The sequence below is a fragment of the Drosophila melanogaster genome, chromosome 2L (genome assembly GCF_000001215.4).
Source record: "Drosophila melanogaster chromosome 2L".
In the NCBI taxonomy this organism is placed as follows: Eukaryota; Metazoa; Arthropoda; class Insecta; order Diptera; family Drosophilidae; genus Drosophila; species Drosophila melanogaster.
In genome coordinates, this window is record NT_033779.5 from 14,606,370 (window position 1) to 14,633,868 (window position 27,499).

The 27,499-nt window shown below is 41.2% G+C and overlaps 3 protein-coding genes and 1 long non-coding RNA gene across 13 annotated transcripts in view, besides 1 other annotated feature; 3 read left to right on the forward strand and 1 right to left on the reverse strand.

Moving 5' to 3' along the window:
• The window catches only part of osp (outspread), a 90,145-nt gene that overhangs the window by 7,174 nt on the left and 55,472 nt on the right, over positions 1–27,499 (reverse strand). For all 4 annotated transcript variants that reach the window (NM_001169504.2, NM_078843.6, NM_165089.4 and 1 more), the window contains 2 exons: positions 5,482–5,547; positions 4,315–4,891 (listed from right to left, as the gene is read on the reverse strand). In NM_001169504.2, coding sequence (NP_001162975.1) covers positions 4,315–4,891; positions 5,482–5,547 — 643 coding nt within the window. The remainder of the gene's footprint in view (positions 1–4,314; positions 4,892–5,481; positions 5,548–27,499) is intronic.
• On the forward strand, positions 6,889–7,252 carry lncRNA:CR43411 (long non-coding RNA:CR43411). Its single transcript, NR_047958.1, has one exon. It is a non-coding gene; the product is annotated as a long non-coding RNA:CR43411 (long non-coding RNA).
• Adhr (Adh-related) lies at positions 9,183–12,533 on the forward strand. 3 transcript variants are annotated; one of them, NM_058147.4, is made up of 6 exons: positions 9,183–9,274; positions 9,934–10,068; positions 10,134–10,538; positions 10,609–11,274; positions 11,701–12,105; positions 12,157–12,533. In NM_058147.4, the coding sequence occupies exons 4-6, from the start codon at positions 11,179–11,181 to the stop codon at positions 12,472–12,474; spliced, it is 819 nt and encodes a 272-aa protein (NP_477495.1). In that variant the 5' UTR covers positions 9,183–9,274; positions 9,934–10,068; positions 10,134–10,538; positions 10,609–11,178; the 3' UTR covers positions 12,475–12,533. The 3 variants fall into 3 exon arrangements, with proteins under 3 accessions (NP_477495.1, NP_001027272.1, NP_001285938.1); NM_001032101.2 differs by lacking the exon at positions 9,183–9,274 and having other exon boundaries at positions 9,898–10,068; NM_001299009.1 differs by lacking the exons at positions 9,183–9,274; positions 9,934–10,068; positions 10,134–10,538 and having other exon boundaries at positions 11,142–11,274.
• Adh (Alcohol dehydrogenase) lies at positions 9,183–12,533 on the forward strand. Of its 5 annotated transcripts, NM_001032098.2 has the most exons (6): positions 9,183–9,274; positions 9,934–10,068; positions 10,134–10,538; positions 10,609–11,274; positions 11,701–12,105; positions 12,157–12,533. In NM_001032098.2, exons 2-4 carry the CDS (start codon positions 9,970–9,972, stop codon positions 10,873–10,875), a joined length of 771 nt encoding a protein of 256 aa, NP_001027269.1. In that variant the 5' UTR covers positions 9,183–9,274; positions 9,934–9,969; the 3' UTR covers positions 10,876–11,274; positions 11,701–12,105; positions 12,157–12,533. The 5 variants fall into 5 exon arrangements, with proteins under 5 accessions (NP_001027269.1, NP_001027267.1, NP_001027266.1 ...); NM_001032097.2 differs by lacking the exon at positions 9,183–9,274 and having other exon boundaries at positions 9,898–10,068; NM_001032096.2 differs by lacking the exons at positions 11,701–12,105; positions 12,157–12,533 and having other exon boundaries at positions 9,760–10,068; positions 10,609–11,033.
• Positions 12,568–12,929: a mobile genetic element.

A 27,499-nucleotide genomic window follows, 5' to 3' on the forward strand; every position in this document is an offset into this window, starting at 1 on the left:
CCAGCTCAAAGCTCTGACAGAAACAGAGCTGGCCACTGACTGACTGACTCACCGAGCAGGTTCAAGGTTACTGTGCTAACAGCGCCAAGGGGAGGTTACGGGTTACGGTGCAATGGCGATGGTGATGACGATGGGCATGGGGTATGCCTTTAATTGGTCGACTTGTCGGCCCATCGCGTTCAAGCAAAAGCCTGACCAAAGTGGCCCTGGCGACTCTACGTCGATTAGGGTTTGGGGCCGGGACTATGTCAGCAATGGAATTTATAATGCTTATGATATTACACATATCCGAAGGGAAGGACAATAGTACTTTACCCTTTAAAATGCGGTTATGCTTACTACTCTGCTATCAGGGATTCTGGGGCATATAAGAACGAATTTACGTATATATAATAATATAATAATACGTATATTTACGTCTGATAATAAGATGACTCACGTTTCAAGCATTCGATGCTGTTCTATTAAATCTAAAGCCATATTAAAGAACAGATTTGAACAATTGAACAATTAGTTTGCAATAAATCAAATTTACAATCTCAAGAACGCACTCGAAACTATAAAGTTTATTGAGGGTCCCCTGGGGAGTAACAAAAGCTAAAATATTTTTCTTAGCCTTAAGAAGTAACAATGAGGACCTCTCTGCTGGCTTACAGGTCATCCTTCATTCGTTTCTTGATTCCCCGCCGAACTGGCCATAAAACCATCCCCACTTGCTGCTTTATTATCTGTGGCTCTTTGTTTCGCTTTCGTGGCCTGCCCTTGATGTGTTTTGCACCATTTAATATTTATTGTGGCTTTTACTACGCGCTTTCAAGTTCAAGATCAAATCAGAGAACACAGACTTCAGTGGGGCGAACGAAATGAAGGCGCGTAAGGTGCTAAGTGTAATTAAGTTGATAAAAACAGTGTTCGCAGATACATGGGCTGGCTAGTGGCTTGATGCCGCTGTTGATGCACAAAGCCCTATAATTATGGTTCCTGGCAGTTGAGGAACTCGGGCGATGCGACCATATAAACGGGGTGGATCGGGTGAGGATTTTCGGAATTGTCTCTGGTGGCGACTCTTTATTCATTTCTTTAATTAACAGCATTTGATTAATTATGGCCACAATTAAGCGCACTCAGAACAACCCACTCAATCATGGACGGGCTTCCTGCAAAAAAACTCCAGAACTCCCCGATTTCCGAGATTCCCGACATTGCCCTCACTTTGCCAACGAAGCTCCCGCCTCAGACGTAATAAATAATCAAATTGCAAGTTGATTTACCTGCCCGGCTCTGCCTTTTGGGCGAACGAAAGCGAAAATTGCCTTTGGATTGGAATCGCTCCCGCCCGTCGGAACCCAGCCCTTCCGCCCGAGGGACCCCTCACACGATGACTTTGAAAAATTTCTAACTGACCGTACAGCCCGCTGCTCCCTGTGGAAAAAAAAAAACAACAAAAAACCATATACCATATACAAAATCCTGCCAGACCGGACCCCAGCTTGTTGCATAAATTTTGCTTTCGAGTCGTTACACTTATGAATATTGATTGGTTATAGGTGATGGTGGCTTCTACTGCCGGACTGCCGGTGGTTCTCCTTTCGAGTTTCAAAGTCTCCCAGTTCTGGTGCTCAGCAGTCTCGTAAATCGCACAACCTGCATCGTTAGCTGCCGAGACGCCTCCTGGCCCATCCAGTGCTGTCATTTTGCATTTGCACAGAAGTTGTCCGGCCTCAATGGAGCTGGGTCTGTCCCGCCTAACCACGTTTGTTAACATGCTTTTTCTGTGTGGCTCATAATGGGGCTGCTCAATAGAAAGATAATGAATTCGCGGTAGAACTAATGGAACTCTTTTTCTCTCTCTCCCGGCATCCACGAATCTTTTTACAAAGTTGCAAAGGGCTGTAATTAGCGATTGATATAGTATGAAGGTTAGCCACCGATAACATAGCTCGGCAGATAGTTCAAATGCAAGTTCTATGTCAGAGGCACACTGGGAAAATCGGAGAGAAAAGTTTCAGAAACAAACTTTAAAGTAATGTAAAGACCAAATTATACAAGACATAAATCTTTGTTTACATTAATAAGCATTCTTTCAGTGCATCAGATTAATGGAATGCGCAGCTACTTTGTTGCAATCATAAGTAGTTACTTCTGTACATCCTCCGGTCTCTTACAATTTGTCATTGTAATACAATCTTGCACTTAATTCTTGTGAAATGCAAACTTCTTCGGAAACTCGTTTGATTGTAATGGGCCCTAGGTTGATGATTTGATTGCTGGCCTGTGTTTTGTATTTTTTGGGGCGTTTAATCGCCGGTTAGCTGTGTAGCTGCATTTCGTCACCTCTACCGAGAGTCTGCTGAAATTTCTAAACTAATCCACAGAGCGAGGCTTTTCCACACCAGAGCCCGAGATTTATTTGCACTGTAATTATTCACTTTGCCGTGAAACTTTGCCCATTACAAGTCCCTACAGAGAGACATACATACGTACATAGCTAGGGACATGGCTAGAGAAGCCACATGGTGGTGCACTCATGTCCAGAGGGGCTATCATGTAGCGCTGACTTGGAAAATATTTCAACTGGCCCCGTCCTGACATTGGCCTGCCGACGGCTATTAGGTGTAGACAGTTTATAATCTTTGTCGTTGTGCATTTTAAGAGCTTTTTTCTTCCTCCATCCTGCATCCTAACACCCATTCAGAAAGTGCTCGCCCAGCCAACCGTCCAATGAATTGCCTCATTTGCCGCACAATTTTGCTTATTGATGGAATGTAATTAGTCTATGTCAGCACCCAAGCTCCACGAAGCGCGAGTGAGCGAAATGCCCTAGAGTCCTACCTGGTAACTGATCTCGGCCTCGCCAAATCTCCAGACCCATTACTAGCCAACGGTGCATCGCTAATCGAAAAAGGTGGCAAATGTGAGTGTGAAAACTGACCATTAGAATGGCCCCAGAAGCGGTACTTTCCGCAGGTAAGTGCAATAATGAAATGCATTCTTTAGATCTATTATTATTACGGATTGTGTGGATAAATGAAATGAATAGTCGGAAGCCTAGAGAATTGTTCAGCTGCAATCGTTTCATATTCCTAAGCTTCGACAATATTTCGTTTCTTCGATATTTTGTTTAAATTACAAAAAGTTATAAAGCAATGAACACTTGAATCAGTCATGATGCTGGGTAAATTTTCGCTTTCCATTTCGTGGGCTTTGCAATTCGAACTGGTTCACGTCTTTAACTGGCGATTTATCAACTGAATAATGCCATTTGATGTGGATGCTGAGCCATGAATTTGCAACCAAGGAGGGGAGTTGGTCCAGTCCACAACGAACACCACTACCACCCTCTTTGGATTCATCCGTGATGGCACAACAACGGATCTGAGGGCAGACACACTATAATTTAAGCGTGAATATCATTTTTCCATGAACAAGTATCCTGCAGCAATGTATGTGAGAACATTCACAGTAACTGCAATTACCGACCCACCAACCAACCGATCCTCACAACGGACCAACTCCACTCGAGAGTCTGGCTGGGATCTAAAGAAAATTTATGAAGCCTACCATTATACGATCTTAAGTAGTGGCGAGGATTCCTCTCCAGCCAGCCAGCCCTGCTTCACGATTGTCCCTGTCTTTGTGTGTGAATTCAAGGTTAATTTCGTGGCTGCGGCTTTAACTAGCTGCACGCACTGCCCCCCATCGCCATCTTCTTCATTCGCTTCCTTGCCCCGAATATAGAATATTCCTGCAATCCCTCAGTGGAGTCTCTCGGACTCGCTGTCCGTCTGTTCCCAAGTTGATAATTTTGATTGCTGCAAGCCATAAATGATCATAAAAATTATAGCAGCCGATACGAGCTCAACCGAACCCAGTGCTTCCACATCCACGAAAAGTCAAGCGGAACAAAAATCGCGAAAAGGGTTCAAAATACAGAGCAAAAGATAACTAAGCTTGCCAGCCATTTTCATTAAAAAGTAAAAGTCAGATTCATCAACTGTATTGCGTAAAGATAAATGCCATTTTGGCCCTACAACCACTTATTATTCAGTTGACTGTTAAATTGCTTGAGTTATTTCCACAACTTGATGAAGTTTGTTATTGATAGAGCCAATTTTATAATACTAATCTAACACGAGATTCAGTTAATGTTTCATTAAAATAAAAGTTTAGTTAGAAGAATATACTTCTAGATTTTAAAATTTATACTTTCTAAGAGCTTTTTGCAATTATATGGTTTGTGTTTCCGCTAAGTTATAAATTAGCTGATCAGCTTTTTAGATTTCTCTAAAGAAAAGTTAGTTTTATTTTACTTACCCCGATTTGTGATCTCGTTGCCGGCATTACGATTGTTCTCGTCCTGGCCCCCCATGCTGACCGTCTTTGACTTTCTGGGCACCGACGTCTCATCCTCCTCGTCCTCGTCGACATCCTCGCCCGTTTCCACGCCGTCGTCCTCCTCATCATCGGCGAGAGCTGATTGCGTGGTGGTCAGAGGCGAACCAGCGGTCTTCGTGGAGCTGGGACCCAGATCAAGGCTGCTCAACAGATTGCCTGCCGACTGGGAAGACGTTAGGGTGTCCTTGTGATAGGAGCTGTGCCGATTGCCCAGCTTAGTGGATAGTGTTAGGTCGCCGTTGCTCGTTGGGCGTAGACTGCCCACCACCTGACCACCGGGCAGGGTGGCGCTTCTCTTGTGGCGACCCTTCGACTTGGGAAAGGCAGCCAGGATGTTGAGCCACCACTGGGATTCCTCTGAACTGGTGCCCTTCACAAAGGTCACGCGCTCGGGAGCGGTTATGGCGATGGAGTTGGGGTGACCTGTCACCTCCACGGCGCTGGTAACCTCCAGCACTTTGGTCATATCAACGCACGCCTGCGGTATGGTTTCGGGCTATAGAAAATATATGTAAATTAAAGAGTAAACAAGTTGTATTTTAAGATTTTAATTAGGAGAATTAATTAATCGGTAATCAAATGAACTCGGCCTATCGCGTAATAATATACATTTTTTAATTTAATGACTAATAAATAATATAAAATCTAATTAATAGTTCAGTAAGTTAGTAAAAGTAAATCAATCTGGTGGCAATTTAAGAAGCCACTTTAATTCTTTCACTTCATAAATAATCGGCTGGTTAAGGAAAGGTACATTTATTGTTGTTTTTACCGCCAGCACACTTATTGGTTCTACCGATAACGTCCAGCAATGCTATAATACCATAATTAGAAGCTCTTTTGGGATTGTATAATATTTTATGAGCTTTGTTATCTTATAAATTCAGACCACCCCATAACAGAAAGTTTTATTATCTTTTTATTTTTTTGTTATCACTGGAGAACCAACGAGACGGTATTTAAAACAGAAAAACACAATTATGCCTATGGATTGATTAGCTATTACAAACTCAAAAATTCGTTTTAATTTTATTATTAGCTATAAAAATGGAAATGGTTTAAAATATGTTCAAATGAATTACTTACATAATCATCAACCGAGTACGTCAGCTCGCCATCATCATAGAGAACAAACCATCTTCTTTGCCAGCGCTACAATTGAAAAAGAAGACAAATTTTATTAAAAATATTAAACTATTCTCAAGTTTCTATTATTTGATCTTTACTAAGTCTAAGTCTGTGGCTATCAGTCGATGAGAGTGATCAACTCTAAAACAAATTTACATTGTCGCTTGCAATTTGCAACATGAAAGGTGGGACGAGAAATGGTGAGGAAAGACAAGATCGGATGTAAATAATGTTCAACGCCCCCGACAGAAATCATAATTCCTTTATAATTCGTTCTTTCATAAATTTTCAGGCGTTGTCATTCCCATGAAAGGCAACCAAGCCCCAAACGCCTTCGCCTTTGCATTGGCACTGATTCGCTGTGGATCTGGATCTCTATCTGTATCTGCATCTGTATCTGTATCTGAATATGAATCTGAATCGGAATCTGGATCTGATTCTCATTGTTATTGTTGGTTGCCAGAATCATAACAAACGTGCAACAGCCACAAGGGTATAGGACTCAACGTGTGTCTGATATTTATGCAAATTGTTAAAAGTCAAAGCAAATTAAGCTCAACCTTCAGCGAAGATGACGTTGAATTCTGTTGCCCCATTGCGCTGCAAGTTGCTAGTTGCAAGTTGCAAGTTGCACCTTTCTGCAGTTGATTTCTCCTCATCCACCTATGCAGTCAGGTGAGAGGGAGTGAGTGCGAGTGGAGTGCTGAGGTGTGTCAAGCGAATTATTTATAAGGCCTAGAAGAAGGCAGCTCGCACGCGAATAATCAAGACTCAGCACCAATTTTTAGTTTATGGTCTAGTTCTTTATAGGTTTTGTACCTCTTTTTTTTGCGTTGGCTATTTTGCGATTGAATTCATAAATATGGAATCAAATCTATAGAGTGGAGAGTGGAACTAACGAGGTGAGAGGTAACAATATAGTTTTTGGGCAATCAGAAGCAACAAACAAATATCTGCAATAACTCGTTGAATTCGAAACAAAATTAACTGCATTTATACTAAATATATAATTGCTATAGGATGAGTTAGCCGTCTTGCGGTTTCCCAAACCCCAAAAGCAAAGTCAAGCGTGTAGGAAACCTGATCAGATCGCGGGAAAGATTCTCTGCACTCAATTACGTCAAACCAGGTTGATTTCCTCCTTTTCGCTGTCGAGAGATTGGCAAATGGGTCAAATGGGTCAGGCAGTGGAATAGTAAATTAGATTATGTTTGCATCGAGATGCAATGCAAGCCGCGCCCCAAATAAATGGAACGTGCGCTAGTAGGGTTCCCCCTTGCCCCTGGTAACCCTTCCTTTCACCACCCGTTTTCCCGCTTTTCCGCTCCCAAACACTAGAGGTAAGCTGCTTAGACCCCGGCGTTTAGAAGCCCCAGTTTCGTTTCACTAGGCAGACACACTCGCAGCGGGAAGACAATGCCACCGCCACCGCCACCGACTTAATCAGCCCGGGAAACGACATCTCAATGCTGGCGAGTGTGTACCTACATATGGACATGGGCGTGCGTTGGTGCGGGAGCTGGTGTAAATCGGTTTTGGCAGGTACGCCGCTGGCGTCATTACCCCCCCAGAGGTTGAATGTCACCGGCGGCATGACTTGGGGGCCAAGCCGATAAGGCGCACACTGTCCACTGCACGGTGTACACTGATAAAAATATATATCAAGACCAAATATTGTTAAAGATAATTGATGTGTAAAGGAAATACACTTGCAAGTTAAAATGTTTTCACCTTAATGTGTTTTTCTTTTAAATACTCTATTAACTAATATAAATTATCACCAAAACAAAACATTAATTTGGGAAATGTTATCACCAAAAGCTTTTGCCACTATAGAAAATACAGATAAATCTAAAAATAAATTCCTTTGACGCATGCACGAAATAAGATAAACAAATTTGATTTTATTTTCTTATTTACACAATTCATTTTATTTGCATGCATTTCATTTTGTTCAGTGTACCTAATAAAAACGATTTCGTTTGCCCCAAGCAGTAAGAAGATGTTAGGCACGTCTGCTGATAAGGAAAACTGTAGCCCCAGACTAGGCCAGACCATATTAAATTAACGTCTGGAGGCGCGAAAATCATACGATTTTTTTTTATATTACTTCGCGGTCAGTTGCCAAGGCAGGAGAGCAACCCGTTCGATTAGTGGGTCAATTTGGAAAATGAGTTATTGACTCTGGGAAATTGTTGAGCTGAAAATTTAATCGGAGCCCGAAAATTTCCAATCATGCATTCCCCAAGTGACCATATATGGATTAGTGATAACGCTCGATGCGACCCCCAAAGATTATCAAAAATATTTAATAAGAATATATGAAAAAAAGATTTAACTTTTATGAATTCCTAAGCGTCCTCAAAGCTTCGGGAGAACTGGGCCATATATGACCCGAAATACATGTTTATACTTTAGCAAATGTATTTTCCAATTAGGTGATAGAACTTGTGTGCACACACACATATAGTTCTATATCAACAAACAGGTTTAAGTTTTATGCAAATTGAAAGCTTATTTCTTCCGCATGCTTATCTCTTTCCTTCTCATCATTTGTATGCAAAAAATACATATGAATTTGCAGTAGCCTCCTCCCACATCATATTTAACGCCCTATATTCAAAATTTGCTCAAGAAAATATTTGAACCAAATTGATTTTTAGTCAATTAGTTTTTAAGTAATTAAGTGGAGTAAACATATACAATTTTATTCTTACCAAACACATATACTCATATATTTTGAATAAATAAATAAACAAATATATATAAAATCTACGAAATTGGCAAACAAATTTTAAAGCATTATAGTATTGCCGATTTAATTAATATAATTAAATAATATGTACATGTATTAATCTTGTGTGCGAGCATGGGTTAAATCTAGCTGCATTCGAAACCGCTACTCTGGCTCGGCCACAAAGTGGGCTTGGTCGCTGTTGCGGACAAGTGAGATTGCTAATGAGCTGCTTTTAGGGGGCGTGTTGTGCTTGCTTTCCAACTTTTCTAGATTGATTCTACGCTGCCTCCAGCAGCCACCCCTCCCATCACCATTCCCATCACCATCCAGTCCCGTTGGCTCCCAGTCACAGTATTACACGTATGCAAATTAAGCCGAAGTTCAATTGCGACCGCAGCAACAACACGATCTTTCTACACTTCTCCTTGCTATGCTTGACATTCACAAGGTCAAAGCTCTTAATATTCTGGCTCGTGGCCCTACACTGTAAGAAATTACTATAGAAATAACGGTACACGGAATAAGATATTTTTTTTAGTCCATATGCTTTTAACAAATGTGTTTTAAGTTTATGTTATATTATTGTTAGAAAACCGGTGTTTTTTTAAAATCGGTTAAAAAATTACTACGAGAGAAAAATACAAATTTTGTAAATAAGATTGACTCTTTTTCGATTTTGGAATATTTTCATTCATTTTATGTTTTTACGTTTTCACTTATTTGTTTCTCAGTGCACTTTCTGGTGTTCCATTTTCTATTGGGCACTTTACCCCGCATTTGTTTGCAGATCACTTGCTTGCGCATTTTTATTGCATTTTACATATTACACATTATTTGAACGCCGCTGCTGCTGCATCCGTCGACGTCGACTGCACTCGCCCCCACGAGAGAACAGTATTTAAGGAGCTGCGAAGGTCCAAGTCATGCATTATTGTCTCAGTGCAGTTGTCAGTTGCAGTTCAGCAGACGGGCTAACGAGTACTTGCATCTCTTCAAATTTACTTAATTGATCAAGTAAGTAGCAAAAGGGCACACAATTGAAGGAAATTCTTGTTTAATTGAATTTATTATGCAAGTGCGGAAATAAAATGACAGTATTAAATAGTAAATATTTTGTAAAATCATATATAATCAAATTTATTCAATCAGAACTAATTCAAGCTGTCACAAGTAGTGCGAACTCAATTAATTGGCATCGAATTAAAATTTGGAGGCCTGTTCCGCATATTCCTCTTGGAAAATCACCTGTTAGTTAACTTCTAAAAATAGGAATTTTAACATAACTCGTCCCTGTTAATCGGCGCCGTGCCTTCGTTAGCTATCTCAAAAGCGAGCGCGTGCAGACGAGCAGTAATTTTCCAAGCATCAGGCATATAATATACTAATACTAATACTAATACTAATATAAGAATACTAATATAGAAAAAGCTTTGCCGGTACAAAATCCCAAACAAAAACAAACCGTGTGTGCCGAAAAATAAAAATAAACCATAAACTAGGCAGCGCTGCCGTCGCCGGCTGAGCAGCCTGCGTACATAGCCGAGATCGCGTAACGGTAGATAATGAAAAGCTCTACGTAACCGAAGCTTCTGCTGTACGGATCTTCCTATAAATACGGGGCCGACACGAACTGGAAACCAACAACTAACGGAGCCCTCTTCCAATTGAAACAGATCGAAAGAGCCTGCTAAAGCAAAAAAGAAGTCACCATGTCGTTTACTTTGACCAACAAGAACGTGATTTTCGTTGCCGGTCTGGGAGGCATTGGTCTGGACACCAGCAAGGAGCTGCTCAAGCGCGATCTGAAGGTAACTATGCGATGCCCACAGGCTCCATGCAGCGATGGAGGTTAATCTCGTGTATTCAATCCTAGAACCTGGTGATCCTCGACCGCATTGAGAACCCGGCTGCCATTGCCGAGCTGAAGGCAATCAATCCAAAGGTGACCGTCACCTTCTACCCCTATGATGTGACCGTGCCCATTGCCGAGACCACCAAGCTGCTGAAGACCATCTTCGCCCAGCTGAAGACCGTCGATGTCCTGATCAACGGAGCTGGTATCCTGGACGATCACCAGATCGAGCGCACCATTGCCGTCAACTACACTGGCCTGGTCAACACCACGACGGCCATTCTGGACTTCTGGGACAAGCGCAAGGGCGGTCCCGGTGGTATCATCTGCAACATTGGATCCGTCACTGGATTCAATGCCATCTACCAGGTGCCCGTCTACTCCGGCACCAAGGCCGCCGTGGTCAACTTCACCAGCTCCCTGGCGGTAAGTTGATCAAAGGAAACGCAAAGTTTTCAAGAAAAAACAAAACTAATTTGATTTATAACACCTTTAGAAACTGGCCCCCATTACCGGCGTGACGGCTTACACTGTGAACCCCGGCATCACCCGCACCACCCTGGTGCACACGTTCAACTCCTGGTTGGATGTTGAGCCTCAGGTTGCCGAGAAGCTCCTGGCTCATCCCACCCAGCCCTCGTTGGCCTGCGCCGAGAACTTCGTCAAGGCTATCGAGCTGAACCAGAACGGAGCCATCTGGAAACTGGACTTGGGCACCCTGGAGGCCATCCAGTGGACCAAGCACTGGGACTCCGGCATCTAAGAAGTGATACTCCCAAAAAAAAAAAAAAACATAACATTAGTTCATAGGGTTCTGCGAACCAGAAGATATTCACGCAAGGCAATAAGGCTGATTCGATGCACACTCACATTCTTCTCCTAATACGATAATAAAACTTTCCATGAAAAATATGGAAAAATATATGAAAATTGAGAAATCCAAAAAACTGATAAACGCTCTACTTAATTAAAATAGATAAATGGGAGCGGCAGGAATGGCGGAGCATGGCCAAGTTCCTCCGCCAATCAGTCGTAAAACAGAAGTCGTGGAAAGCGGATAGAAAGAATGTTCGATTTGACGGGCAAGCATGTCTGCTATGTGGCGGATTGCGGAGGAATTGCACTGGAGACCAGCAAGGTTCTCATGACCAAGAATATAGCGGTCAGTGAGCGGGAAGCTCGGTTTCTGTCCAGATCGAACTCAAAACTAGTCCAGCCAGTCGCTGTCGAAACTAATTAAGTTAATGAGTTTTTCATGTTAGTTTCGCGCTGAGCAACAATTAAGTTTATGTTTCAGTTCGGCTTAGATTTCGCTGAAGGACTTGCCACTTTCAATCAATACTTTAGAACAAAATCAAAACTCATTCTAATAGCTTGGTGTTCATCTTTTTTTTTAATGATAAGCATTTTGTCGTTTATACTTTTTATATTTCGATATTAAACCACCTATGAAGTCTATTTTAATCGCCAGATAAGCAATATATTGTGTAAATATTTGTATTCTTTATCAGGAAATTCAGGGAGACGGGGAAGTTACTATCTACTAAAAGCCAAACAATTTCTTACAGTTTTACTCTCTCTACTCTAGAAACTGGCCATTTTACAGAGTACGGAAAATCCCCAGGCCATCGCTCAGTTGCAGTCGATAAAGCCGAGTACCCAAATATTTTTCTGGACCTACGACGTGACCATGGCAAGGGAAGATATGAAGAAGTACTTCGATGAGGTGATGGTCCAAATGGACTACATCGATGTCCTGATCAATGGTGCTACGCTGTGCGATGAAAATAACATTGATGCCACCATCAATACAAATCTAACGGGAATGATGAACACTGTGGCCACAGTGTTACCCTATATGGACAGAAAAATGGGAGGAACTGGTGGGCTAATTGTGAACGTCACTTCGGTCATTGGATTGGACCCTTCGCCGGTTTTCTGCGCATATAGTGCATCCAAATTCGGTGTAATTGGATTTACCAGAAGTCTAGCGGTGAGTTGAATACGATCTTATGCGGATAAATTCATAATTTTTTGGTTTCAGGACCCTCTTTACTATTCCCAAAACGGGGTAGCTGTGATGGCGGTTTGTTGTGGTCCTACAAGGGTCTTTGTGGACCGGGAACTGAAAGCGTTTTTGGAATACGGACAATCCTTTGCCGATCGCCTGCGGCGAGCGCCCTGCCAATCGACATCGGTTTGTGGTCAGAATATTGTCAATGCCATCGAGAGATCGGAGAATGGTCAGATATGGATTGCGGATAAGGGTGGACTCGAGTTGGTCAAATTGCATTGGTACTGGCACATGGCCGACCAGTTCGTGCACTATATGCAGAGCAATGATGAAGAGGATCAAGATTGAATTCGAATCAAATAAAATAATGCTTTACGCAAAAAGTAGGCAATTCATTTTCCTATGATAATAGATATTTTTTTTTTTTTTTTTTTTTTTTTTTTTTTTTTTTTTGATGATGTTTTTATTATTTGATCAACGCACTGTTACCCATGCGGCAACTTAATTTGATCTGCTTAAATTATTTTATTTTACTATGTGTCTTGGTTACTTAAGACTAACAGATTTTTAATCCTAAAAATGATAGGGAGAATTATAATAGTTGATATAACATAGTATTCTAATGAATTTTAAAACTAAGACTTTCTAGGTCAAAACCAGGTTAGGGAGGTCATGAGGGTGGTGTCGCTTGAGTCTTCTTTTGACTCTAGTCCGAGGGTCAGCATTGACCACAGCTGCAGTTCCTAGCTTCCTTGCTAGGCTGTTGGGGTGTACATTAAGCCTTTCCATATATTTTTGGGCGAGCGAATGTTGATGGGAGCTATAATTAGATGTGCTTAATTATGATGGGGTTACGTTATGCATGTTGTGGGAATGTGAACTATACTGTTTTTTTTTTGACATCAGTCGACTATATGTTCTCCTAACAACCTTTGATCTAAATTGTAAGTGCAAAGTCAAGTCCAACTACTCAAGGCTTTTTCAACAACAATATACGTAGACTTTACGTGCAACATTTCTAGAACGTCTCTAGTGCATCTCAACTATGCGAATGCATGTCGAAATTTTGCTAGAGCAATGCCGTGCATTGAACTTTGGCACATTTCCAAACGCACAGGCAGACCCAGTCAGCCATAGGAAACCCAATCGGACGACCGAGAATCGAATGCGAAAACAAACAAATCTGCCGACACATTGCCCAGGAATATTGGCACTGAGAGCCTACAGATACACCAGGAAAAAAAAAAAATAAATGCTGGGATAGTTTTGGTATTTTCGGTACTAATCTAACGCAATAGCCCTTCTACGGTCGAGTAAACTGAAAAACTCTTAATATTTTTATGTTGCATTCATTAAGTAGTATACATTTTCTACTTCCAATCTTGCCTTGGCTTTTTCTCATCGTGTAGCTATATCTCAGCTATATGGTGGGGTGAGTTGTGGGCACGCCGCCTTGGCATACTTCCAATTCGAGTGCGTTGTCTTCCTTCTAGTCGGGGGCCACTCGGTTCGTAAAAAATCAATAGCCAGCAGACCAAAAAGAGCCACAATATCATCGGACATTGAGGACCCAACGCAACGGAATGGAACCAACGGAATCGCATGGAGTGGAATCTGGCCAGGCCATATCAAAGCATTTTTCCAGAGTTCCCACTCCCTGCCGTCCGCCGGCGTTGCAAGTTTGCTTTCCTTTCGATGGCGCAACTTAATTCCAAAAATCGATTAGTCACTGTAAGCGAACCATGCAATTGTCCAGCATTTTTCATTTATAACTCCTTTTTTTCGTTTAATTTTTGCTGGTTTCCTCCCCTTTTCCACTTTTTTTTTTTGGCACACGCTTGATTAATTTGGTCAGCTGCCGGTTGGCAAGGAGGTGGGGGGGAGGACATTTAAAAATGCAGGAAGTAATCGATTGGCTAGGGCACAATAGCCAAAATGGGAGAGGCAGTGCAATCGCAAAAAATATTGGGGTATGTTCGCCTGAAGGAAATGCCGGAAAATATTGAAAATTACGATACCAAGATACATTGCACGAAATAATAAATATTCTGGGCCGGTAATTGACCAATTTTGTTTGTCCATTTGATTGTAGGTGTACTCGTAAATGGTAGGTTATATTAAATGACTAATAATTATATTGAATGCAACTATTCATACTAAGAGTATCTAGGCTTCGACTAGTTCTAGTATTTTCCCCAACACTGTAGATCGAACAAAAACATGCGACCGACCGGTTGCCGGCAGTAGGTGGAGATTAATCAACAAAAAAAAATTTGCGGAAAAATGGAGGAAAAAATTACTGATGCTTTTTAAATGGCAATACGTGCCTGGTCACCAGGTATTTCACTAATTAACCTGACGGATGCACACCACAGCCAAAGAAGATAGTGATTATGCAACTGCATGGATCGCTGCTGTTGTCTGTGTATGAGCGTTGTGAGATAATGAAGTACTGATCTGATGGGAGTTTATAGCCAACACTGATAATGCACTCATTATGAAACCTAATAGCCATTCATTAATGGAGTGGGAAATCAATGGTATTATAGTAATTAAGCAAAGGTTATGAGTGTTGAAACCAAACTGCAGGATGTCTGATTGTTCCTTAAGAGTAATGCTCTAATAATTAGTGGAATATAAAGAATTGAATTTCCATTTGCTATGTATGTAAGTGTAAATTAATATAAGACTATATATATGATAAATGTTACAATGGGTCTTAGAATACATTGTGATTTGCTCTAAAGCTTGAATTCTGATGTTCTGATCTAGTTCCCCTCGGGCAGAGTTCACCAATCTCGACTCGTTTTATACGACATGCGGCAATGTGGCGAAAAAGAAACAGATGAACACATGTTAGATATGGAAGCAAATACCCCTTGCCCGCCAAGACCGCTCTCAGACTTTGAAGCTCTGAAAGCCAAGTCCCATTTGTATGGCCGACTTGTTGTCTCGGGCCAGAGACTATATAACTCTCGGCCTGCGATTCAGATTTTGACTGAGACACCGATGTGGAGCTTGGAGCGGCGCATAAAGATTATCTACGGCCGCACATGGCACCAGGCGGTCAGACAAGATTATATGCGAAATGTGAAGCCAAATAACAAGTGTTACTCAAGGCAGCAAATTAATAGCCAACATTTTTCTAAACTAATCACGACAAGTGCTCCGGGTTTGAGGCTGACACAGAAAATCAAACAGCCGGCTGAAAAGGCAAAACTCCAACTTGGCCAACTGGTGGCCCAAAAACAGCAAATAGACAGATAGATCTGAGCGCGGCTTAAATGCCAAAAAATGCAGTAAGCGAAAAATAAACATGAAGAAAAATGACAGGCAAAAACGTTACTTGCCCTCCGGGGGTCGTCGCATCCACCTTATCCGCCCCACTCCGAATATAGCACCATTGCTCCCCCATGGACAACCATTCCCCATTCGGGAGTGGAGCGAACTTGAGCCGACGATCTGAGATTCCGACACGTGCCGGGCGACAATGGGAATGGTCCAAAATGTCCATAACAATGGCGCTGGAGTACAAACAGCAAACATTTTGTAAATTTGCGTCCATTGACACTCCGAATGATACAGATCTCGCTGCTCTCGATCTCGTTTCTGATCCAGAGGGTCACCCTGTTTAACCGGGAGGGCCACATAGCCGGTAGATTGGCCCACGCAAAGTTCCTACCCCTCGCCAGTTCAGTCCCCTACCTGAACTACACTCTCGTGGTACCCATTTCAGCCTTGAGGCAGCAACCACTTTGTATGTACAAGAGACGAATGTGAAATGATGTCGATGCACTGCAAAAATGAGCTGGATATTGAATTAAATCGGTGAATTTAGTAGGTTGACGAAAATCCAAAACATTTACTAAACTAAAAGATACAATCTATACCCCCTTTTCCAGTTCTACGAAAATTCCACGATTTTTCTAACTACCCCTCTCGTTTTTTTTTTCAGTGTAAAAATAAGTAATATTCTGAGAGGGGTAAACGGGTGAAAGGGTGCTGACTGAAAGGGGGAGCTCGGGACCGGTCCTGGGTGCATGTAACACAATCAGGAAGTAATTTTTATGCTATGTACCCATAGCATGTGTCGCCGTCATCGTCGACGTAGCTGATGCTGCTGCTGTCGCTGTTGATTTTGCCCAGTTTGTTGGTGTTGCCACAGCCGAGGTGGATGTGGATATGGATGTGGATGCGAGTGATCCGGCCAGTCAGCGGAGACAGTCGCTCGGTCAGGCGGCAGCCGGGAAGATGGCAAGTTGAGCTGGGTTCTCAACTCTCTGCCGAGTTGTCGGGGGAATTGCATTCGAGCGCCCGAGCTCAAGCTTGAGCTCCCTTCTCCCTTTGGGAGGCAAAGTCGAGGAACTGGGTGCATTGGGGGGCATTGATTGGCAAGATGATGACGACGACGATGATGTGAGGCAATCGCTGAATCAATCTTGGCCAGTAGTTCAGCGTTTACTGTTATTAGTTGCTGGAACATTGCATTTTGATCGTTCCCAATATGGTTTGCTCTTCGTTTTTTAATAGAAAAAGAAAAACGCCTGGGGCAATAAAATGGTTAAGCGATGGCCAGAGAGTTAAGATACAATTCTGAATTAATATAAAAGGTGATCAGATATTGTTTAAAAGTTTGGTCTTTTTGAAGATTAGTATGAGTAATCGGAGAGCAAATTTATTAAATTTTTTATACAGTTAATATTAACATAGAAAATGCCAAGAAAATGTTTTAAAAATATTGCAATTTTATAACCAGTTTCTTGTGTATGCCCTCCGGTTAATTATGACACTTTAATGAGCAGAAAATGAAATCGAAATCACTCTGGCTGAACAATCCAATCAACAACTCTATCTAAATAACAAGTATCTCGAATGCAATTTAAGCTGCCCCACGAAGACCTGCGAAATGGGAAACTAACGGAAAAACAACGAATTGTGAAATAATTCGGCAATTTCAAAATTGATGGCAAGCCAAAATTGAGGCAATAGAAATCGATTAGCGCCACGCTTCAGCTGACCAGCGAAAAGTTTAAAAAAGCATTAAAAACAAAGCGGCAGAGTCGGAAAAAAATTAAGTTATCGACACAAATGAAAATGTTCGGTAGTAAACGGACTCGTGCGGAATGCGTTTTCGTCTACGCCATATTCTTTGGGTTTTCCTCTCCGGAAAACTCATTCAGCCATTAAATGCCGTTATCTGCTGATTACACAATAAAAGCACAACCACAAAGCAGCAGCAACAAATGCTACTGCAGCAGCGCCCAGAGCTAAGAGACCTAATTCGAGGCGCATCTGTAGAAGAGTTGCGGCAACTGCAGCAACAACAGCAACTGCAACAGCAACAGCAGCAGCAGCAAAAGCAGCCAAAGCAACAATAGCAACATGCAATAATATAACGTAACATTTAGAACGTCTTTGTTGTTGCTGCTGCAACTTGTGTTGCTGTTACCCACAGAAAGGCTGACCAAGAGAAAAGGCTGCCGCAACAATTTCTCGCAACATTTTGCTGCCTTGCATCATTTAGAGCTGCACCCAGAGAAAATACGGGCCATTGAGAATGTAACAAAAATATTTTGAATAAATTTAACTTTTTAACAAGTTAATGCACGTGAATTTAATTTTTGATGAAATTATCTACAAGTGGGTTGCATAATTTTCTGAAGTGTAAGCACTGCTATTAGTTAGATGAATAGTAAGGGGAGTGGCACATGCGGCATGCAGCAGTATGTGCAGCTGACTAAGAACTAAAAGCCGCAGCAAAAACGAAAAAAAAAAACAGATTGGCATAAAGAACAGTGGAAAGCCTTTCACCACGCATTTTGAGACGTCCAACCAAAAATGTTTCTGAAAATTAGCTTTTAGGATTAAGTTACTTAACTTCATTAGGTAACTTCATCAAAAACAAAATATATCAACACACAAGTATTACTATTTTAAAGAATTATCAGATGTATCTTTTTCGTATCTAAAACTTTTGCAGTAAATCAGTAAATTTTATCTTTATTAATATTAATTTATATATTTATTCACTGTGCAAATGATTAAGATAATTCATCATAAATTTTTATTATAATTATCTGATATAAATTCAGTTGATTAGGGATAAAAAATCAACACAGAGAGGGAGCTAAAGGTCGTTTTGAGTGTGAAGACATAATATTGAACAATGTCGTATATGTACAATATAATACCCTTGAAGAAAGCTACAATATTAAGCCAATCTAGGGAATAGTGATCAATTCAATAAAAATTAATAATTATTTTTCCCTTGAAAAAATTTCTTTTACATTTTCTTAAGGATACCGATGTAAAATAAATGAAGATCACTACCGACGAAAGGGTATCCATCGTTCCTTGCAGCCAGCTATCCTTTCTGGTTTCGGAGCTCAGAAAATGCGGTTTGTGTTCGCCTTCCTACCTGGGCTGCCTTGTATCTAGGTGCAAGAAATCGAGTCTCAAATTGCGCCAAAGCCGCAAACTGGCCCGCTCCGCTCTTGGCCATTAGTTATTAGAGCTTGGTCAGCTAGCAAGCAGCAGCGTGTGGTGTGTGCTGTGTGGCGATTTTGCCTTTGTATTGGTGTCTTGGAATTTTCAACAAGTTTTGCTAAAATATGATATTACCCAAGCAGGTTGCAGCCGAAAACAAAAAGAGCAACAAGCGCGGCAAAAATATTTGTATGGATATTTGGAAATGGCGCCCCGTTCCCAGTCAGCGTGGATGGGTGAACAAACTCCAAAAGTGACTTTGGTTGCAAGACTCGAAAAATGCATAAATGAAATGCATTCGAGGGGAGCGCGGAACTATGGACATCGTAAGTCAGCTGACCATTGATTGACGTTGATTGTGCTGGCCCGTTTGGTTTGTCGCGCGTTCAGTGAACTCATTTACAGATTCGGTTTCTTTTCTTTTTTTAATGTTTGTTTTAGCAATGACACGACATTAAATGTCAGCTGGAGTACCCCCAATTTTTTGTCAGCCAATCTGACAGCATTGTGTGAGTTGTGACCATGGCAGAAGCACTTGTGAAGGAAGATGGGTTGAATTAAGATAGAGTCATAGAGATATGCATGCACGTGGCCATTCGGCCAGGCATTTCGCACGATAATGAAGCTTATGCAAATTACCAAAGGTTGAAGGTCTTTGCTCAGCATCATTTGTTGTCGAGATTTTCTCGTTTGATTTATGAAAATTGCATATGTTTTTCCTGTGTGGAAACAAAGTGGGCAATTTAAAGTTAGGAATTTTAGGCAGTTCCACTTTAGCAACCATATCCAAATGTTAAAAACTATACAACTGACAGGTCGTACATATTAACCATGTTACACACGCCAATTATGTTAAGTATGTTTCGTGCATTACAAAGCTTCTTATAAAAAGCTGTATTATAAACAACGCATAAGATCTGTGGGTTATCTAGGGTTATTTCATCGATTGATTGCACATATATATACAATATTTTTTTTGCTCGAGACTTGCGCACTATTGAAATGCAAATGCCGTGGTCAGTGAGATTTTAAATCTCAAGTTAATAGGAGTAATTTTACAATGGACCGCAAGCCGAGGAGAGGAATATTAAAATTTCTTATTTTGCTTTCGATCTTCCTTGCTACTGTATCAGTTTTGGCCGAGAAAAATGAAATCGCACTTGGAAACAGATGTCGGCTTACACACGTGGGACCTCGTTGCTAAAATTTGTTAAAGCATTTAAAGAATTTTCTTATTTTGTATATATGAAAAATGTACGAGCGATTTTGAATTCATCTTTTTTCCTTTGCTTTGGTCAAATAAATATAATACATTTTTAATTAAAAACATCAAAGATAGGTTCCTTTTCATATGAATATTCGCTGAACTAGGCTATTCAACTGGAGCAGCCAAAGTTTGCGCAAATAACTCCCACAGTTCAGAGTGTAATATGCCATTATATATTGATGCAAATGAACTTTTGACTAACGAAGGTCAATTGTCTTTTGTCAGTGTTTCTATATAGTTTATTATGGTCTGTTGTCATAGTCACAACACAAATGGATGGATGGATGGATGGAGTGGCTGAGGTTCCCCGAAGCACAGATAAGCATTGGCTAATTAAGAGCCTCCGACCCCATGCCACTCACCCCCCCCCCTCCCCCCTTGGATACAAAAACAAACTAATTGAATCGGCCAGAGTATCGAAATATATATAACCAAAACAGAAACAGAGAGAAAAAATCGAAGAAAAATGCCATAATGGGTTCACTAATTGCTTCAATTAGACATCGACTGGGGCTTTTGAAGGCAGCATACAGCAACAGGTGTGCAAAACGACCGACAAAGTTGTGCAATACCTATGGAGCTCAATTGCAGTCGGTCCCTCGGTTGGGGCCAAGTACTTGAATCTCTCTATTGTTTTTAAAAAGTTCACGATATTTCTGTTGTTTTGCTTTTTGCGGTCACACCTTTGTGGATTTTTCAATTAAACGATCAGCTGACCTTGATACTTCTTGACTCGCAATCGAGTTTATGCTTACACGCTTCAATCTATATATCTCGATTTATTCTGTTATTCGGTCTTAACTCACCTGAAAGAAAAGAAAATATTTGAAAAGATTCATTAGTGAATTATTAAATGCAAGAACATGGACTTAAGGAGAACAAACACACTTCCTTATTGCCAACGGGGAGATGCCTAATCTGGCCAGCCATTAAGAGCCCAAGAAACCCTCACATACACTAAGAGAAAAATATCCACAATACTTATGATCTATTAAATAATTTTAAGCAAGGATTGAGTATGTGAATTAATAATATTTTCTAATAAGAGTTGATCAAAACACTGTCTCTTAAATCTTTGGCATGCACAAGTTGTATTTAAAATAGATCAGGAACTAACTGCAAATTGTTTTGCGTGCTATCAACTCCTTGATGCCTAAAAAGATCCCAGCAAAGAGCTGGCTGGCATAATGAATTGTCAATCATTATGCAATCTTCGAGTGAAAAATGATGCAGCAGGTTTCCCTGCTCTGCTCTCGCTGGGATATCTCTTAGCCGGCGAATGCGTGGGCCGCCAACATTTAGACACACTCTGAGACAGTCGGACGCTCGGACGGACAGACGGACAGACAGACAGACAGACAGACAGGCGATCTTGTGATGTGCAACATGGTCTTAGATCTTTTGCCGTGGCATGTGGCGCTAGAGTAAAAGGCCTCGGAGAGAAAGAGGCTTGAACTCGAGCTCGAATCTCGACTTGGAGGAGTTGGGACCCATCATTTATAACACGGACAGCTCGAGATGGCGTTCCTTACCCTTTTTCGGCTCGCTTTTTGGCATTTGTTATGTGGCGTTCTCGTTTGCATTCAGAAATACGTAAACGCATACATACACATAGCATAGTATGCATAGCATACAGTATACAGCTTCCAAAAGACACGGCCCTTTTAGGAGACAAGACAAGTTGCGCGATGATGGATGCCACAAGCTGGGCTCATAAATTCAGCTTGTTTTTAAGTCGGGAAACAGAAGATGGAAAGATCTGCGGGGGCGTCTATTGGTTACCCTTGTCAACACACCCAGTCTGAATGGCTATTGGGAAATGCCTTTGTGTTCGATTGAAATGCTTACGAAAGAGTTTGATATGTTTAAAAAATGATAGGAAATTGAGTTGGAACACCATTCATTCATTGAATTCATAAAATGAATAATATGAATAATAGCTAAGTGTACGAAAAACTTAAAATTAGATTTAGTTTTATGTATTAACTAAGCGGGAAACTATTTTTTTTTGTTAGTTACTGTACTACTACTGCTGTTACGAAAATTACTAATGATTGACATTCATTTAAACATTTCTTTTAGTTTATTATAAAAATAGATGGCTAATAAATGGCAAGTGTCTTGAAACTCGGAAGCACTTGCTGTATTTGAGTCCATTCTTAACTTGTCTTTAATTCGGTTTGACTATTGTTCAACATGTGAGAAAACATAAAAAAAAACTAGTCACAAAAACACATAATATTTATTGACTGCTTGTAGCTTTAATTGACAATTAAAAGTTGAACTAATAACCAATCAGACTCAATTCTCACCGTAAATTACAAAACAAACTGAAAACTAATCAATGCCATAATGATCAAATCCGATTGCCAAAGCACCGCAGGAAGTCAATTATTGGTTTAATCATTACCAAAACAGCTCGAAGCTCTCATTTTCAATATTTGTAAATTGATTATTGCATTGTTGTTGCTCGCAAGTGAATGCAACTTCCTTTGGGGCGACAAAAGAGCACAGGCTGTGGTCATAAAAAGTTAATAGAGTTGACTATTAACTTGTCAGTGGGCCCCATAGCACACTTGTTGGCCATTTTGCAAGTGGCGACTATTGCAAAATATATACATACACAGGTATTTCGTACATGTATGTACATACGTATGTAAACTGGGGCTGGGAGAATCCAGAGAGTTGGCAAGTCGTCAACTCACCAAGTCGTCAATCATTTTCATTTCGTTAAACGTGTCAAATGACGGTCGCGAGCGGAAATCGTTCACTAGTAGTTATTTTCTTTTATGGGGGAATGGGCTAACTGCCGGCGACTGGGAGAGCGGCAATTGGCTTATTAAATGCGCCTTAATGCGATACGTGTTAAACGGGGAGTGAGCAGCAAATGTACAAAAAAATAAAAAATACAAAGTGAACATAAAAAAAAAAACAATTGCAACATCGCTGGACACGCCCACAAATCTGCAGCTGCAGAAGGCGTTTTTTCGTAATTAGTGCGAACAAGACACTCTCCAAACAGAGCTGGAAAAACAATACTCGCAAACGGGGGGGTAGCACAAAAAACAAAGTAATTACGCGGAAATCAAACATCTAACATCTCCCTGGTGATTTTGCAAAAGTCGTTACCGTTATGATGAAAACTTTAGCGCGACCATTTCCACCGCCCGTCCCCTAGTTTTCCCAACCAGCCATAGTATCACCATCTCTTTTTTGTTTGGCTGCACAATATTGCACATGGGCACAGATGACAAAAACAAACTGCGGCAGCGGATAAAAAATGAAAAGCACAAATGCCGGCAGAAACGATAGACGAACTTGCATAAAGCATCAGCCGCCAGCCATCAAATGAAAAAAGTTAAATAATACCTTACAGTGGGTTTGGAAGAGGGGTGGGGGGTCTCAGAAAGATGAGTAGAGATCTCATACGCGTTTGGATTCCTGCATTTCGAATGAGGAGTACTCTAGTTCTAGAATATAGAAAGCTTATTGAAATAAATTATCTGCAAATCAAATAAATGTCGTATTCTTCACCAACACCTAACATTTATTATTATTATTAAAGTTAACCTTCTCTTAGAAGGATTTCATTGTTTGAGCTATTTGTATCTTTATGTAGGGTATTCACTGTCCAGATATAAGAAGTGCAATGCTTTTTATTAGGGCTGGCCCGCTAGTCCCTGGTGAGCACAGTAAAACCACACCACAGTTAGAAATATAGCGTCTCTTTCCGCCGTCAGACAGTTCGTCAATGCAACCACACATGAGCTGCCACCACGCCCCCCGGCGCACCACTGCACCACCGCCCTCCGCCCATCGTTCATGGCGGCTCCATTCAACGACAATGACGGCGTGGAAATCCAATACGCGATCTCTCCAAGTCAACGTCATCGCCGTTAGACGCTCGGTCTACGTAAGTCTCGCCTTGTCTCAACTCAGTGTTTTATGTAATGGCAGAAGCAAAAAGCGAGAAAAACTCCGAAGGCGACCAAAGCTGGACATATTCCATTGACCACATGGTATCGCGTACTGCACTCCAAATATGAACGATTGATAATCCATCAAAGTTTTTACACTGCCTCGAGGTTCAAGTAATCGATATGAGCTGCCTATTCGAATAATGAATTTCAATTAAAAATTAGTATTGTAAAATGCCAAGATAAACTTTTAAAGTGTTTCAGTTAGTTATGGGATTATATTCTTTTTACAAACACTTGAGATCTTCAAAATAAATCATATTAGTTTGTAAAACCAAGAGCTAAGCAGTTATGTAATTTCTTTTTTCTTATAACGGGTATATATAAGAGCAATGCTTTTATGATCATTGTCATTGTCATGAAATATGACCTTAAACAATGTGCACAAGTAATTCTCTTATTGTCTCGTTTTTGCTGACTGATAGGAAAGAATGGACCCCAGAGATGAGTTTTCATTTTCCCCGCTTTGGCCTTTTTTGCCATTGAATCTGTGTGACGGTGTTGGCCACAATCTGCAGCATTTACCGTTGGCAATTGTGGGCCCCTTCAAGACCCGAGCAATCAATTAACACACCTTTGGGTGGGTTAAACAGAGGGAGGCGAAGGTGGGCAGGAGGAGCTGGAGCACCCACGTTGAGAACTCCATCCACATCGCTCCATCCGCTGCACTCCACCGTTGACAGTTGCAAATGCATCAGGCGGTCGCGAGTCGTGGGCTAATTTGCGGTTTCAGCTTGCAGCCCAACTAATTAACATATAAATTTAGAGGTGTTGCACTTTTGTATTTATTTATGAATGAAACTGACAGAGACAAAGAGACGGCCTGGTCGTGGAGGTGGAGAAGGAGGCTGGCAGGGAGTGGGAAAGTTTCAAGTGCACTGAGAAAAATTTTAAGTAAATTAAAAGCAATATTTTGCGTATACAAATTGCTCATACATATAATCCTCAAAAAATGAATTGTTTTCGTTAACTCAAAAGAATGTTACAATATGTACTGCCTAACTTATGTTTGGCATTTTGCATTTTTTGTCAACTTTTTCTGTCAGTGTGCAAATCTGCAATATGCATCTCGTACTCATATGCAAGCCAAGGTCGATTTCTGTTCCGTTCAACTGCAGCAGCAGCAGCAGCAGCATCGACAACAGCGGATTGCAGTTTATGGGAAAGAGTTTAGCCAGCCAAGATTTATTGGCATGTTATTCTAATTGCTATTTATTAGCGGTGGGAGACGGCAGAGCAGCTGCCCCGCTGTCTGACAGTCAGTCATTCAGTTAGTCATTCCATTCAATTGTTCATGCAGCCATTTTCAAGTTGGCAGGCCGTCAAGTGTGCAAATTAGTTTGTTTGGTTTGGTTTTTATGCATGTGCTTAACCCACTTGTACGCTGTGTGCTCAAAATTGATCACCATAAACAAATAAATGCATATTTGAAAAATGTCAAAATGAAATGTATTTGAATGCTTGCAAAGGGCTTGGTAAAATAGCTGTTATACAATTACAAAAGAAAAAAAAAACAAGATTATGAAATATTTTTTAGTTTTTTTTTTTGTTTATCAAACTTGTTCATCTTCAAAGCAATTAACACCTCTGAAATCGAATTTGTTATGTCCGGTTTTCGTGATTTCTTCTTTTAAATCTCCATCGTTAACACACAATTAACAGCTATATAAATTCGTAACAACTTTTTCGGTGCAATAGCATCGTGATCCATTCGTTTAGGGGTGATCGATCGTTGTTTGCCCCAACTCAGACTATATACTCATTAGTTCTAGATTACAGATCTCCCCGCCCATTCATCCGCATCACCCACAGTCTCACCGGCAATTCATTTCCACTTCCAACCCATTTCGATCGGTACGCCCACAATCGAGCGACTGCAATCCGCAGAGAACTTAATCGATAGACTCCATTTCTATCATCCGTTAATTGCGACTAATGAATTTGCTTACGTGTAGACAATTTTCAGTTAATATTCTAATTTTTTTTTCCCCTCACCCCAGCCTCCCCCGCTGGCCGTAACGTAATTAGTTTCGAGAGGAAATTACAAACGACTACGCGCACTGTGGGCGTAAAGTGAAAAAATCTAAATCACTAAACCAAATAGTTTCGCATCACTCTGGTTCGCCAGTGAGATGTTTAAGAAGAGAACGGGCCCAGCGTCGTAAAATGTTGGATGCTTATTTTTATAGCGGATTCTCTTGGCTATCAAAATGCCATAAAGCGAGTCTGGGTCTCTAAGCCTGACCGCAAATCGCAGCTATTACCGCTAGAGAAACTAAATTAATATGCAGCATTTCGTGTAATTCGCCCACCAAGCCAAAACACTTCCTTAATAAAGCCCAGGGAGACCACCGACCGCCGGGCCAGCTAATGCGTGCATAATTTTTAATAAATATTTTTCAAGATCCCCAGCTGCAGCAGCTGGGTTGGCAAGTAAGGCCGAGACTGCGAGACTGAGAGACTGGGAGACTGCCTGCGGAGGCAGGCCGAAAATGCTTCCTGGTTTAATTAATAAAGCCCCTGAGAGAAGACACCGAGTACCAGTCAGACTCCGACTCCTGGCCAACTTGTCAATCAACAACATTCTTATTTTCCTTTTAAAAACGGTGGCCAGAGCCATGACCGTGATGATTGTGATTATCAATTTCATTATCAGGCCCAGGCTCGAGATCAACCCGAGGCAAACACTTCCGTTTTAGAAGGGGAGGCCATCTCTTCGACGAGCAGGTCCATTGAACTCCCCTTGTGGCGCACTCCTCGCCCCAACTCAATGCCTCCTCACGCAAAAGTCGTCATTATGAAAATATTTCCCCGCAACCCAGGATCTCTGGCAAAAAGCTTATCGGCTGCTGCTCAGCCAGCGCTTATGTTGCCCACGTGTCCGTCTGTCCAAGTAGTCTTTGGAGCAGGTTTTCCTTTCTGGAAATTATGCACTTTGTATGCAGAAAAGTTGGCGAGGCGATAAAAATCTGCATAATTCCAAGCCGTAAGTTTATTGCCGTTTCCTAGCATTCGGGGCGCAAGGGAAAATGATGCTCGACCGGGCGGCAGAGAATGATAGCTGGAGAAAAGGAGACCCCTCCGCTCTGACCCGTCTTTCATAATCGTAATCAATATTAAGTTATATGATAAATTATCGGATACCAAATTGCAGCATTTAACTTGTCAAAGGAAATTATCGGAAATTATGCTAAAAAGGGTTTCAGCGCGGCAGACGCGGTGAAATTACTTTCGGAACTCCCAGATGCTTAACTTAACTGTCGATTTGTCTTAAGGGCTATAAGACTGATCGGGGTATTGGGCCAATCTGAGAGCTACGTTGAACCAGTTATGGCCAGCAAATTGATTTGTTTAACAGTGATTATGACTGTCTGCTGTATCCCATGGTTTTATGTCAATTATATCAGTTACCTTGTGTGAGTATACTAAGACTCAATTGTCTGCTAAAGTAAAAAAGTTTGATTTTTCATTGGTAATGATACAAGTGTAAGCTTTAATTAACGTGGATATCTAATCGAAATAGGATAGAAAATCATGTCTAGCCCGACACCTTCAGGCCACACAATCAAGTTCAGGTGCCAGACCAACGGACCCAAGGCAAAAGCCATCCTAATATCGTTCAAAATAAAAAAGTGCCCATGCA